General features: G+C 46.7%; 1 protein-coding gene across 2 annotated transcripts in view; it reads left to right on the top strand.

The window, feature by feature from the left end:
* Gpat4 (glycerol-3-phosphate acyltransferase 4) overlaps positions 1-12903 on the top strand; it is a 41633-nt gene that overhangs the window by 21870 nt on the left and 6860 nt on the right. The window contains exons 1-9 of one of the 2 annotated variants that reach the window (XM_033765351.1): positions 21-43; positions 5237-5306; positions 5930-6230; positions 7021-7095; positions 7998-8087; positions 8268-8361; positions 8828-8943; positions 10327-10382; positions 10822-10907. In XM_033765351.1, coding sequence (XP_033621242.1) covers positions 5252-5306; positions 5930-6230; positions 7021-7095; positions 7998-8087; positions 8268-8361; positions 8828-8943; positions 10327-10382; positions 10822-10907 — 873 coding nt within the window. In that variant the 5' untranslated portion in view covers positions 21-43; positions 5237-5251. Of the gene's footprint in view, positions 1-20; positions 44-5236; positions 5307-5929; positions 6231-7020; positions 7096-7997; positions 8088-8267; positions 8362-8827; positions 8944-10326; positions 10383-10821; positions 10908-12903 lie in introns of those variants that run through there. The other variant, XM_010617131.3, reaches the window with a different exon arrangement.

Raw genomic sequence — 12903 nt, 5'->3', positions numbered from 1 at the left:
TTGTAAAGTTGCCAGGAGAAAATGTTTGTGTACCTGCCACAGGGTAAGGTGGAGAGGATGTGGTCAGATCAGTGCCTGTCTGTCCCTGTCCCAGAGCACTGAGCCCAGTGCAAGTCCTGGAAGTGCTGAGTCACTGAAACTATTGTGTGTGGACAACAGCATCTTGTTTAAAGTGCTTTTCATCCCTTTCCTCAATATTTTTGCTTGAATTTTCTCAGTATTTTGCTGAGTAGAGTATCCTCTACTCAGTACAGTACTTACTTTTTAGAGTGGAATTCCTAAGAGTGGACTTTCATCTTTTTTTTTTTTTTTTGGTACCAGGGATTGAACTCTGGTCCTTGCGCTTGCAAGGCAGGCCACCGAACCACTGAGCTAAATCCCCGGCCCCCTAAGAGTGAACTTTCAGCTGGGTGGGGATAACTTGGAAGAATGGAGAAAAGAAAGTTTAGATATACAGGAGAAAGATGAAAATAAAAGACTTGCGTTTTCCTGCAGTGAAAGGAATCGACCAGGTTGGATTAGAGAAGATAAGATCCTTACAGTCCCACAGTGCAGCTCCAAGGCAGATGTTGGAAGAGAGTCCCAGAAACCAGTGATGGTTGTGAGGGACTTGAAGTAGGACTCCAGTGGTAGTGGGATTGTAGTGCATGGGCCTGTAGTTTCAGGCAGCTCTTACTTCCAGTGCTTTTCCTGTGAGATCTTTGAAATTTGACTTTGCTTATTGAATTTTCCCGTGTGTTTTTTCATCTGGAGAGTAGGAGTGATAATTCTACCTCACATGGTTGGAGGAAAGAGGAGGTGTTAATCACATCCTTGAGTAGATTAAGGATAGACTGGGGGAGAGGAGGGTGCTTTGTGGCAAGGAAAGTGACAGTTTTAGGTTCATCATTTCAAGTCTGCTTTCTTGTTTCGAGACTTTGATGAAGAGAAGTGTTGGAGTTGATGGATTACATGTAGCCCTCATCTGACTGCCTACTGTCTGCAAGGTACTGCAGTGTGCTGGAAGGGGCATATGTAGACTGACGGGTGGGTTCTGGCCCCCTCCTGAGGCATTTGTAGTCCTGTAGGAGAAACATTTGTGCACCTGGCATTAGTGCAGCAGCTGATGACAGGATGGTTATTAGATTTGCATTTGCACCAGATATTGCAAAGGAAGAGGATAGCACATTGTAGAACTCAGTGAAAAAGTACAGTGTTGTTTAGAGACAGCACATAGTATGCAAGAGTAAAAACTTTGAGTTTGTGTTATAATATTGAACATTTCTTTAGGCACCAGAAGTTTTGGCTAGGCAAATGCCTGATCAGACTTTGACAGCACTATTAGATAGAGGCAGAGGAGAAGGGAAGGAAGGCAGTTAATTAGCTGTTGTCTCAGCCTAGGCCACCGCATATCAGAGTGAAGGAAGTAGGTGTGAGGCAGGAGGTGTTTGCATAGGCCATCTGAGAGGATGGCTAGGGCTCAGTGGCATGGGGGTCATAAGGGTGGGCATGCTAGTGCCAAGCCTGTGGAGGAGCCTGTACAGGTCGGGCAGGCTATGCTGCTGCCTCCTAGCGTGCTGGGTGCCAGGGCTGCTTGCCTGTGGAGCTGGGAATGGGGAGTTGGCACGCGGGTGAACCAGGAGATAGTACTGCCTGGATAGTACATGTGAAGTAGGGAGAGACGGAAGCTGTTGAAGGGTAGAGTCTGCTTGGGAAATGGAGCTAATGAGTGATCAAGCCTTTGTTTGTTTGTTTGTTTGTTTGTTCGGAGACAAGGTCTCACTAGTTCACAGTGGCTGTGAACTCACTAGGCAGCCCAGGCGGGCCTCAAACTCATGATGATCTTCCTCCTGAATGCCGGGATTGCAGGAGTGCACCACTGTGCCCAGTTTAAGCCTGACTCTTTAAAGGTCTGGTTCTTTGGTTGAATCTAGTCCATGGGAAAATGCAGTGGAAGCTGAGAAGGAAGGGAGGTTTCTGCTGAGATCATTTTTGCTGAGACTGTTAGTCCTTACTTTTGTGATTTTTGTAGTTCCTAAATTGTGGTCTTCAGCAGAATGAATAACTAGCAGAGGGCTCATGGAAGAAGCATCTGCATTTCGCCTGTTCAGTTTAATGTTACCTGCAATAAGAGCGTGGTGTTGTTATTGCCTTTGAATTGTTTTCTTCTCTGGGAGAAGCTAAAAAAGGAATAATCAAGTAATTCACGATTGAATAGCCTTGCAAATGGCAACTCACATCAGGGGAAAAGAGGATTTTTATGGTAAAGCGAACTCTGAACTTAGGATTCTGAATTTTATTCCAAATATCTGAAAACTATTTCTTAAAGTGACAGCTCAGAGAAGCCAATTGTGTAAGTCACCAGGCATTGCTGTTACGGGCTGATCTGTGGTATAATGTAAAATGTATTTGGTCTTTGTGCGCAGTTCCCACACAGAGCTCCTTTCCCAAGAGTCAGTGATGTCTTCTTCACTGTGAGCCCCTTTGAGCATGCCTGAGTTTATGCTAATGAGATGACAAGGCTGGTCCCAGATAGTCTCAGGATGGGCCTTGTTACCAGAAAGGCCAAGTGATTGGAAGGCTGGACTTTCCAGCCCATCTGCCGACCTCTGGGAAAGTGATAGCTGGAGTTTAAATTCCATGGCACCCTGTAAAAACTCGAGTAAGGTTTGATAAACTAGGTGTTGGGAGAGTGGCGTGCCCACGAAGAGCCTAGAATCTGTGCTTCCCCATCCAGGAATCTGCCTTTTCTGTAGCTCTTATATCGGGCTTGTCCTGAGTTGTATCATTTATACTAAATCATAAATGTAAGTAAAATGTTTGTTTCCCCGACCTCTGCAAGCCATTGTAGCAAGTAGTCATGTCCAAGGAGGTGGTTGTGGGAAGAGTCAGTCATGATCAGGGACTTGTGATTGGTGGCTGAAGTGAAATTGTGTTGTAGGACTGAGCCCTTAACCTGTGGGTTCTGGGGCTGTGTCAAAGCAGATAGTGTCAGAACTGAATCAAAGGAGGACACCCATCTGGTATCCAACGAAGGTTTACTTGGTGTGTGTGGATTTCCCTCCATATCCGTTGTCCTAATGTGGTTTGTGAGCAGTGTGGAGAAAATGAAGTGTCTTCCAGGCCCTCTCCTTTGCCTTCTTCAGGGTAGGAGTGATCCAGTGCGCCACAGCCTTTCTTCAGCAGGTTAAGCCCAAGCTTGACCAGCTGCCCCAGACCTTACCCTTGTGACTTTGGATAATTTTTTAAAATTCAGAATCATTTTGTAGTATCCTGACATTTGAAAAGCAGAAGGCCAAAGGGGATGAGGTACAATAAGCAGGAAGCCAAGGGATGTCTGCTACTGCTGTTCTCCAGAGCCCTGAAAAGCTCAGGAGACCCTGTTCGGTTATCAGCAGCTCACAGCTGCCCTTGGGTTTACATAGTGACGCATTCCTTCGGCTTCTTACACTCATCCTCAAGAGGCTTGATTTCACCCAGGCGTGATGAAACTTGCCTGTAATTCCAGGACTTGGGAGGCCAAAACAGAAGGATCACTCAGAGTTTGAGGCCAGCCTTTGTGAGTTCAAGGCCAGCCTTAAATAGAGACCATTTCTCAAAAAAAGAAGAAAGGCCTGATAGCATATGTCACTTGTCTGTTGCCATCTGAGGTATCTGCATTCTCGGTATGGAAACAAATACTGCATTTCTGTTCAGAATTATTCTTGTAATACCAGTGCAGGATCTTGGCCAGAATGTGAACCCCAAATGTTAGGTGAGTGACCTGTGTTCTCTGAATGCCCCAGACTTGTAAACTGTTGCCCTTTTCACCTTGGTACTAGTTCCAGAAAATCAGGTGGAATTTTATTAACTTTTTTTTTCCTCTATAAAAAGAGCATTCATACGGTGACGCAAAAGATACCAACACCTGGACCTCTGAACTTTGGAAAATAGATGAGTTTTCTTCTCTTTGACCCTTCTTTGAGTGAAGGACTCTGAGCCACCCTTTTTTTCTAGACAGTGGCATTTGAAGAAGTTTCCAGATGAGGTCATTTCTTGAGTAAACTTGGTGCTGGTTTTGGCTTTGCTGGACTTCACAGAGCTGTCTTACTTCAGATTGTGCAGCAGGATCTACCCCAGTGCCTTGGGCCATGTGCATTTTGTTGTCATGGCTTGATTGGATTCTTTCCCACCTTGCAAATTGAACACAGAAGTTTGAAAGATAATTTTTCCAGATCTCTCTGCTATTTTCTTTATTTGCTGTGATTTTTTTTTCTTTTCTTTCTTGGTGGTGTGGGAATGGAACCCAGGGCTGTGTGCATGCTAGGCAAGCACCTTAGCACTGAGCTGCACCTCTGTCCCTGCCTTGGCCCAGTGACATAACTGTGTTCATTGCTAACATTCCAGTGGGGAGCTTGTTTTACCCCTCATCATGTGATCATAGAAGGCCCCAGCTTCTGGCTCCTGTTTACTCCAGTTTGAGGGTTTCACTGAAGGTAGAGAGTTCCAGGGAAAGCCTCTTTGTTTCCTCCCACTCTTCTAGAGTCCATGGACTTTAGTTATGATGCTCTGTCACATACACAGTATCCTTCAACCCTATAAAATGGGAGGCTGAGCTACTGTCTTATCCTGTTTTTCAGATAAAGAGACCAGAATTCCAAGGGTAAGTTGCCTAAGGAACACAGCTAGTGAATGCTAAACTTGGGAATTGAACATGGATTTTTCAAAATCTTCAAATAGGGTATTTTCCCCCTTAGGCTTTGAAGCCAGTCCCAGGCCTTTCTATGTTAAAGCTGTGGGTTATTCCTGTTACTATCTAGACATGCATTAAGCCTTTTCCTCTTGAAAACTAAACAACTGCTTTCTTGGAATAATTTGGCGGTGGGCAGAGGAAGCATCAGAGAGGCAAGCAGAGGTTTGAAGGATGTGTGGTGTGACGTTGCCCTTTCACAGAGCAGACAGAGATTGGGGCAGTGAGCAGAAAGGCTGCAGCATCTAACTGTTTAGGCTGTGTGAGTTTCTAGCATGGTCCCTGCTAATCTTTATGGCTGCTTTGAGGTATACACATCCTTTTGGCAAGGTGGCTTGATAGCTTGAGGCTCCCAGATGGAAATGGAGGTGCTCACTGCCTGAAAAGGATCTCATGCCGGGGATTTAGCTCAGTGGCTTGGTGGCCTGCCTCGCAAGCGCAAGGACCTGAGTTTGATCTCCAATACCAAACAAAAAAAAAAAGAAAGGATCTCATTCTTGCTCCTGTGTTTTGGCATTTCCCCCTCAGTGGGCTACCTTGAGAATGGAAAGAGGAGCCAAGGAGAAGAACCACCAGCTTTACAAGCCTTACACCAACGGTAAGACTGGGTCTTGATCTTAGACTAGAAGGGTCCTTTGAAATATGTTCATTCCTTAGTGCTTTGATTTGCATGCTGTCTTGGTCTATTTTCTTTTGCAAAGGTGCATGCCTTAGAGAAGAAAATTTTACTAGGCTCAAAGTTCTAGTGAATGGAAAATCCATACATCGTGGCATTAACAAGGGGCCCTGGCCACATCACACTGTGGCAGATGGCATCACATTGCAGGAGCAAGCATGTGAGGAGACAAAGGGGAAGGTGGGATGGGTCCTATGGTAAGAGATGGGGGGCAGGCTTGCTCTTTTATAACACCACCTGATCTCAGGAGAGCCTGTCCGCTCCTGCGGACCTGTCCTACTTGAATGGCCAGTGTTTTCCCTTCACCAGGGCAGTGTCCCTCCAGCAGTGTCCCTCCAGTAGGCTGCACCTCTCAGACAGCCACTGCATCTCCATACGTCACACTGGGTACCAGGCTTCTAGCTCATAAACCTCTGGGGGAGACACTCAAACCATACCCAAGCCACAGTGTGCACATAAGCTCTGCTGCCCACACCAGGGCGTGTACCCTGTTTCTACCTTGTCTCTCCCAGCGTGCTGTTTGACAGGGGCGTTCTCTTTTGCAGGGATCATCGCAAAAGATCCCACTTCACTAGAGGAAGAGATCAAAGAAATTCGTCGAAGTGGTAGCAGTAAGGCTCTGGATAACACTCCAGAATTTGAGCTCTCTGACATTTTCTACTTCTGCCGGAAAGGAATGGAGACCATTATGGATGATGAGGTGACAAAAAGATTCTCAGCAGAAGAACTGGAATCCTGGAACCTGCTGAGCAGAACCAATTACAACTTCCAGTACATCAGTCTTCGGCTAACTGTCTTGTGGGGGTTAGGAGTGCTGATTCGGTACTGTTTCCTTCTCCCACTCAGGTGAGGACTGGGCCTGGATGGGACAAAAGACAGAGTAGGAGTTCTACCCAAGCCTGATGTATGACCTGCCTCTTGTCCTTCCCCTTCCCCTTCCCCCTCCTCTTCCTCTCCCTCTGCTGTGTTTTCCCATTTTAGAAAGGTAGTGTTTCTTTACTGGCCAGTCCATCTGACTCTTGGAAGGGCACACTGGTGATTATCCTTTCTTTAAAGGCCCTTGGGATTCTCTGTATATCAGATAGAATTAGTTGGATTTCTTGGACACTATTGCTTATATAGATGAGCTAAACACAAGGACAGGGAACTCCTGTCACGAACCTTCTTCCTTAAGCTTACCTTTCAGGTACAGAGGCAATATTGAGCTCTCTGAGTTTTCTGGGCCATGTGCTTTACTCAGTATGTCTTGCCAGATGCAGGTACCTTCAGGCTGTGCCTCCTGTTGCTTCCCAGAGTTGTTTCACTTCGGTCAATGTGTGATGCCAAAGGGAAGGGTGTACAGCAGGGTGGGGGTACCTGTGGACAGCACAGCCAGCTCCACAGCCAGCATTAAGGCTTTCTGCTGCTCTGTCTGTGTAATGCCAGATGACATGGTGACAGTTGGGAGCTTGAGCTCACTGTCTGTGAGGAATCCCAGTGACCTCTGGTTCTGATAGGTCTGCTCCCACCGCTCCCATTCTGGATTGGAGTGCTTTGTCTAGCTCTCAGGAGATTGCACCGTGGGAGGTTGTGTTCGCGACCCTGCTTCCTTTTTTGTACTCACTTTGTTTACCTGGATTGCTTTGTCTTCTTACAGGATAGCTCTGGCATTCACAGGGATTAGCCTTCTGGTGGTAGGCACTACCTTGGTGGGATACTTGCCGAACGGGAGGTGAGTAGAGGGCTGGTGTCCGTGTGGCACACAGTTAGCTCTGGAAGGGTAGCTCGTGTTGAAGGCTAGGCTGCCCCTTTGAATACCGGCCCAAGCCACAGCGTTTCAGGTGACTCCTGGGTAATAGTGGCATCAGAAGCCAGACCTTTTTATTTTGTGGCTAATATTGCTCTGTGATTATTCTTTCTGTTTTCTAGCCCTCACATTTCCATTTTTAAAGACCAAAAGTTAGAAACCACAAAAATGTAGAGTCCAGGGCCCAAATGTTAACAAATTTTATTTTATTTTTATGATTTTGTTTGTTTTTTGAGACAGGGGTCTTGCTATGCATTGTAGGCTGGCCCAGAACTCAGAGCAGTCCTCCTCCTCAGCCACCCAAGTAGTACTGGGATTACAGGCATGCGCCCTCATGCCTGGCATGATGTTAACAGATTTTAACATGCTTAATTTTGAGCACTCTGCTAGGTTGATAAATTGATAAGAGGATAAGGAATAAAATAAGGTTTTTAAAAGTGATTGGGAATGTAGGTGGGCTGTGTCTTTTTTTAAGGAAACTGCTCCCTGAGGAAGTTCTTGGGCCAGCAGACCTCTGCTGTGCTGGGGTTGCTGAGGAGGGCTGGAGTTTGGCCTCGCCTGCCTGTGGGCTACCTCTGGGGTAGGAATCTAGGAATGTAGCTTCCTGTATGGGGAGCTCTAGGGCTGCGGATTCTTAGCCATTGATTTAGGCGAGCAAATGTCATCACATTGTCGTTTCTTTGTTTCCTCATTGTGAACATAAAAATGGTAATATATCACCATATACACTTATATTTGTAAAAGTGTTACAGACTGCTCAGTGGTTGGTCAACAACTTGTCCTGTCTTCTATATGTGAATCAAAATCCCAAACCTCTGTTGTTGCAGGTTTAAGGAGTTCTTGAGTAAACATGTTCACTTAATGTGTTACCGGATCTGTGTGCGAGCCCTGACTGCCATCATTACCTACCATGACAGGTGAGAGAGTTCGGCATTGATGGAGAGTAAGGCGGGGTAGCCAGAGTACCACCCACATGCTTGGTCCAATGGAAGGGGGCTGCAGGACTTAGCTCTTGAAGATTGTGTGCTCAGAGATATGTTCCAAGTGAATAAAGGTTTCACACTAATTTTTGTTGCTTACATACATTTTACACCTAGGAAAAACAGACCAAGAAATGGAGGCCTCTGTGTGGCTAACCATACATCTCCTATTGATGTTATCATTTTAGCCAGTGACGGTTATTATGCCATGGTGAGTGTCTGTTTTCTTGAGGTAGAATTTCATATGTTAGGCTGGGAGGCTTCTGGACCTTTCCTGAGACACCAAGGTTCTAAACCTGTGGAGATGCTTTCACGTGTGTGCCAGGATACATGGGGAGCACCTTGGGACGGGGCTAGGAGACGTTCTGTGCGGACTGAGAGCAGAGCGAGGCAAGGGATGGCGCTCAGGCCTCCTGTGGACTGGAGGTGCAGGGAGGAGAGGACTTGGGCCTGTGAGATTGCTTGGGGGCATTGACTCAAGGGATCACTCAACTTTATTATTTTGTTTTAGGGTTTTCAGTTGTCTTTATCTGGCTCATCGCTATTAAAAGAGAAAATTGGGGTTTGGGGAGTCTTAATTGTGGGAAATCTAGAGTTAAGTCATTTGAGAGCAAGGCATCGGTATGTATTTTGTGGGAGATGGCCTCACTACTAATTTTTGTTTTGTCTGAGAATAGGTGGGTCAAGTGCATGGAGGACTCATGGGTGTGATTCAGAGAGCCATGGTGAAGGCCTGCCCCCATGTTTGGTTTGAGCGGTCCGAAGTGAAAGACCGCCACCTGGTGGCTAAGAGGTAAACAGACGAGGTGCTACTCTGTCCATTTCCAATATAAGCAGAAAACGTAGTTGAAGCATCGTCAGAGTTAGAATGTTTTCTATGCTAAGCCCGTACTATTCTTGTAACACATTTCCCCCTGAAACATGGAATATAAAATAGAAACCTGAATATTGTTTGCATACTTAGTATTGTACCCATTCCAGCAAATATGAGCTTCCATTACTATTAGAAATCTCAAAATGAATTCATTATCACAAACAAAACAAATATAAGGTAGCAGAACAAAGTGCTGCACTGTTCTCATTTCCAGTGTGAACCGTGCGAGGACCTTTGTAGTCAACAGAAAGGTGTCAGGCTTTTATACGGACCAGGGAACCCCTGTCAAATTCCCTCTGTGTCAGGGACAGAGGTTTGAACTTGGCGGGGAGGGGCTGGAGGTCTGTCCCTCTTGTGTTCTGTAACTATAACGATATCTGAAACTGGGTAATTTATAAACAAAAGCTGTTTGGGTTCACAGTTCTGAAGGGTAGGAAGCCTAACATTGGGCAGTCACATCTGGCAAGGCCCTGGGCTTTGTTGTTAGCAGAAAAGCAGAAGAGAGAGAATGTAGCCAGGCATGGTAATGCACACCTGTTTTGCCAGTTACTTGGGAAGCTGAGAAAGGAGGATCACAAGTTTGAACCTAGACTGGTCTCCTTAGAAGACCCTGTCTCATAAAAAGAGCTGGGGTGATAGCTCAGTAGTAGAATGCTTGCCTTCCATGCATGAAGCCCTTGCTTAATAACAACTCATTCCTGAGATAACTGATCCATTTCCATTGGAACGACTTCAGTCTCTCTTAATGACCCAATCACCACTTCAAGACTCTATCCCCCAGTACCAATAATGACTATTCAATTTCACCATGAGTTTCTGAGAGGACAAGGTCCAGCTCACAAAGGTTTGTTAAGGGTGCTGTGTGTGAGGTCTGATGGCAGCTGCTTCCTTTGTATAGTACCACGTCTGAGCAGTGTCCTCCATGTACAGACTAACACGTTCTCGATGGTGCTGTCATTTCTGTGTCTCACAGCCCTTCCGGTGGCTCTGATTTGATCATGTTACGTTTCTGCCAGCTTGAACCACTAGTTTTATGTGAATGACTGTCCCATTGGGTGGCATAAGTTGCCCAATCTGACAGTCGCACGTGTCCCACCTGTGGTTCAAGCCATTGGGAACATGCTAATACTGAATTGAATCATTACATGAATTAAATAGTGGCCATCTATGAATTTTTTCTTTATGAGCTTTAGACTGCATTTCTAAAGGACACAGGTTTGTTAACTTGCTTTTATTTTTCTAAACAAGTATCACACATGCATGAGATTATATAATCCTCCCTTGTATTTTTTTCTTTTGAAGACTGACTGAACACGTGCAGGATAAAAGCAAGTTGCCTATCCTCATCTTTCCAGAAGGTAAGAGCCTTTTGTGAGTCCAGTCCCTCAGCCTTTGCTGGGATTCTCTTTGTCCCCTGAGTGTAGAACTAGTAACTCGGGAGGTTAGGAACCTGGACGAAGAGTTCATAGTGAGAGCTTCAGCAGGGTGCCTCCTGTTGCTGTGCTGATAACAGGCCTCTCAGCTTTCTGCAAGGCTCTCCCCAGTCCTGTTCAGTCCAGCAAGGGTCCCTGGCCCTCACCTCGATCAGTGTGTGTCATTCAGGGAAAGTGGCCTGGAAAAGGAAAAGTGGCAGTTGGACAGCATTTTGCCAACTCTCAAGTGTTATTTGTAAGTTAGGGTGGTGACTCCTGTTTGAAGAGCCATTCAGAGTTTTTATTATTTCATGTTGAAGAGTTTCCTACTATCTGGGGTAGAGGATCAGGAAGAAATAGCATTTTGGTCTCTCCTGTATTTTAGGTACCTGCATCAACAACACGTCAGTGATGATGTTTAAAAAGGGAAGTTTTGAAATTGGAGCCACGGTTTACCCAGTTGCTATCAAGGTACGCGGCTCTGAGGATGCTCACTGTCACTGTTGTCATGTCACGGCTGAGGAGAAAGGGGTGCAGCAGGGAGTGGTGCAGGGGCTGCTTCACTACAGAGTGCCAGGTCTGGGTGGAGAGTGCAATGGCTGCAGCCCTCTGAGAGACCCGGGCCGGATTTAGAGGAGGAATAGCTAGGTGCCCACCTGCTATCAGATTTGGGAAGTTGTGCACCCCTCCTGAGTTCTGCCTTTGTTCCCTCATTCCCTGTTCAGATGTGCTGCCAGTGGGTTCATTGGAGAGGAGAGGGCAGGGCAGGGCAGGGCAGTGAGCCTTGATGGGTCCTCTCATGGTGCAACGGGGCAGACGGCCCCACTGCCGTGGGTGTGGAGTCACTTTCCATAGCAGCAGCCCATAGTATGGACAGGGCCCTCTGAACTGCTCTCATCTGTCCTCATCCTTCAGGACCTTGGTCTCTTCCTCCTCCAGCTACCTGGAGAGCAGTCAGCTGCACTGCTTCCCTCCTCCCTCTTGGCCCTTCACATCCATCTGGTTTCATTGTGGATTTGTAATTTCTAAAAGATCTGAGGCCTTGCACTCTTGCTCCTTCAAGCCATAGACTTGGCTTTGAGTTAGAGTGCCTGTGCCCAGGTGACGGGTAGGGCAGGGCACACAGTGGGCACCCTTAGAGTGTCCTCTCCTTGCCTTCACAAGAGCCTGCTTGCTGTGTGCAGAGCACCTGTGGAGATGTCCACTGCGTGGTCACCTTCCTGTGCAGTTTGGGGATGTTTTCTCCTGTTAGGCTGCTTTCCTTCCATTAGCAGGCTGACAGGCCACTGGATAAGGGCTGCCCCAGCTGTAGAGAAAGTGTGTCTGGGCAGAGGGGACACTGGCAGGGGTGTGGGGCTGTGTTTGTGGGGAGTGGCATGTGCATCCTACAAATGCCATCCTGCCATTTTTTTTTTTTTTTGGTACCAGGGATCGAACTTGGGTCCTTGAGTTTGTGAGGCAGGTGGCAGGTGGCAGAACCACTGAGCTAAATCCCCGGCCTCCCATCTTGCCTTCTTGTACGGTGGAGGTCAGGTGTTTCACCGAAGGCGGTAGTCACCTTGTTGCTGGGATGAAATACATGATGCACACAGAGGAGGGGAGATTTATCTTGGCTCACAGTCCGTGGCTGGCTGACTGGAATGCAGAAACATGATGGTCGAAGGCCGTTCGCCTGGTGGAAGCCAGGAAGCAGAGTGAGACCAAGAGCCAGAGAGGAAGGGCCGCGGACAAGAATACCCGCTCCAGGTCACACTCACCGTGGCTCTGCCCCCAGCAAGGCCGGCCTCATCAGAGCACACTCACCTCCCACGCACTTCCCTTCTCAAAGGCCCCTCTGCACCTGTGAGCCTTGGGCCAGATGGTAACTCTGCACAGGGGTGCTGAGCTGCGAGAGGGCAGCCCTCTGTGCCTGCACCACCTTGCCAGTGTCCCCATTTCCATTGTAGCTGGTTAGGGCAGTCCCTGCTGTGAGTGTAATTCCTACGTGCTGTTGGAACAGGGACCCTGCAGGGGGCTCCCCTCCAAAGTAAAAGGCCTTATAAAATTCACATCGGTTTTCATTCAGATAGAGCTTATGCCTTACAGGTGTTTTTCTAGTTTGGGGAAGCCTTCATTGGTAATTGGACTTGGATAGCTTTAGTAACAGCAAGGCTTCTAGTAAATTTTCATCAATTTTAAGTCACTGTCAGATTTTTGAGAAGCGTATTGTTATTTTGAGCCTTTGCCTTGTTTTTATGTATAGTGTCTGGTCTGTGTAAAAGACGGTATTAACCCTAAACAAAGGACCCTCACAGCACCAAAATTTCTATTCATATCATGATTTATAAAATATAACACCACTGTCTTTTTATTTTATTGAGAAAGAATCTTGCCATGTTGTCCAAGGTAGCCTCTGGGCACGCATCTCTTTGTAATTGTTCAATTGGCTTAGTTTAAACGCTTTTCTTTTCTTTTTTTTTTTTTTTTT

This window comes from Fukomys damarensis, unplaced genomic scaffold (assembly GCF_012274545.1).
Source record: "Fukomys damarensis isolate Sample0158 unplaced genomic scaffold, DMR_v1.0_HiC HiC_scaffold_18, whole genome shotgun sequence".
NCBI lineage: Eukaryota > Metazoa > Chordata > Mammalia > Rodentia > Bathyergidae > Fukomys > Fukomys damarensis.
This window is presented reverse-complemented; position numbering and strand designations above follow the sequence as displayed.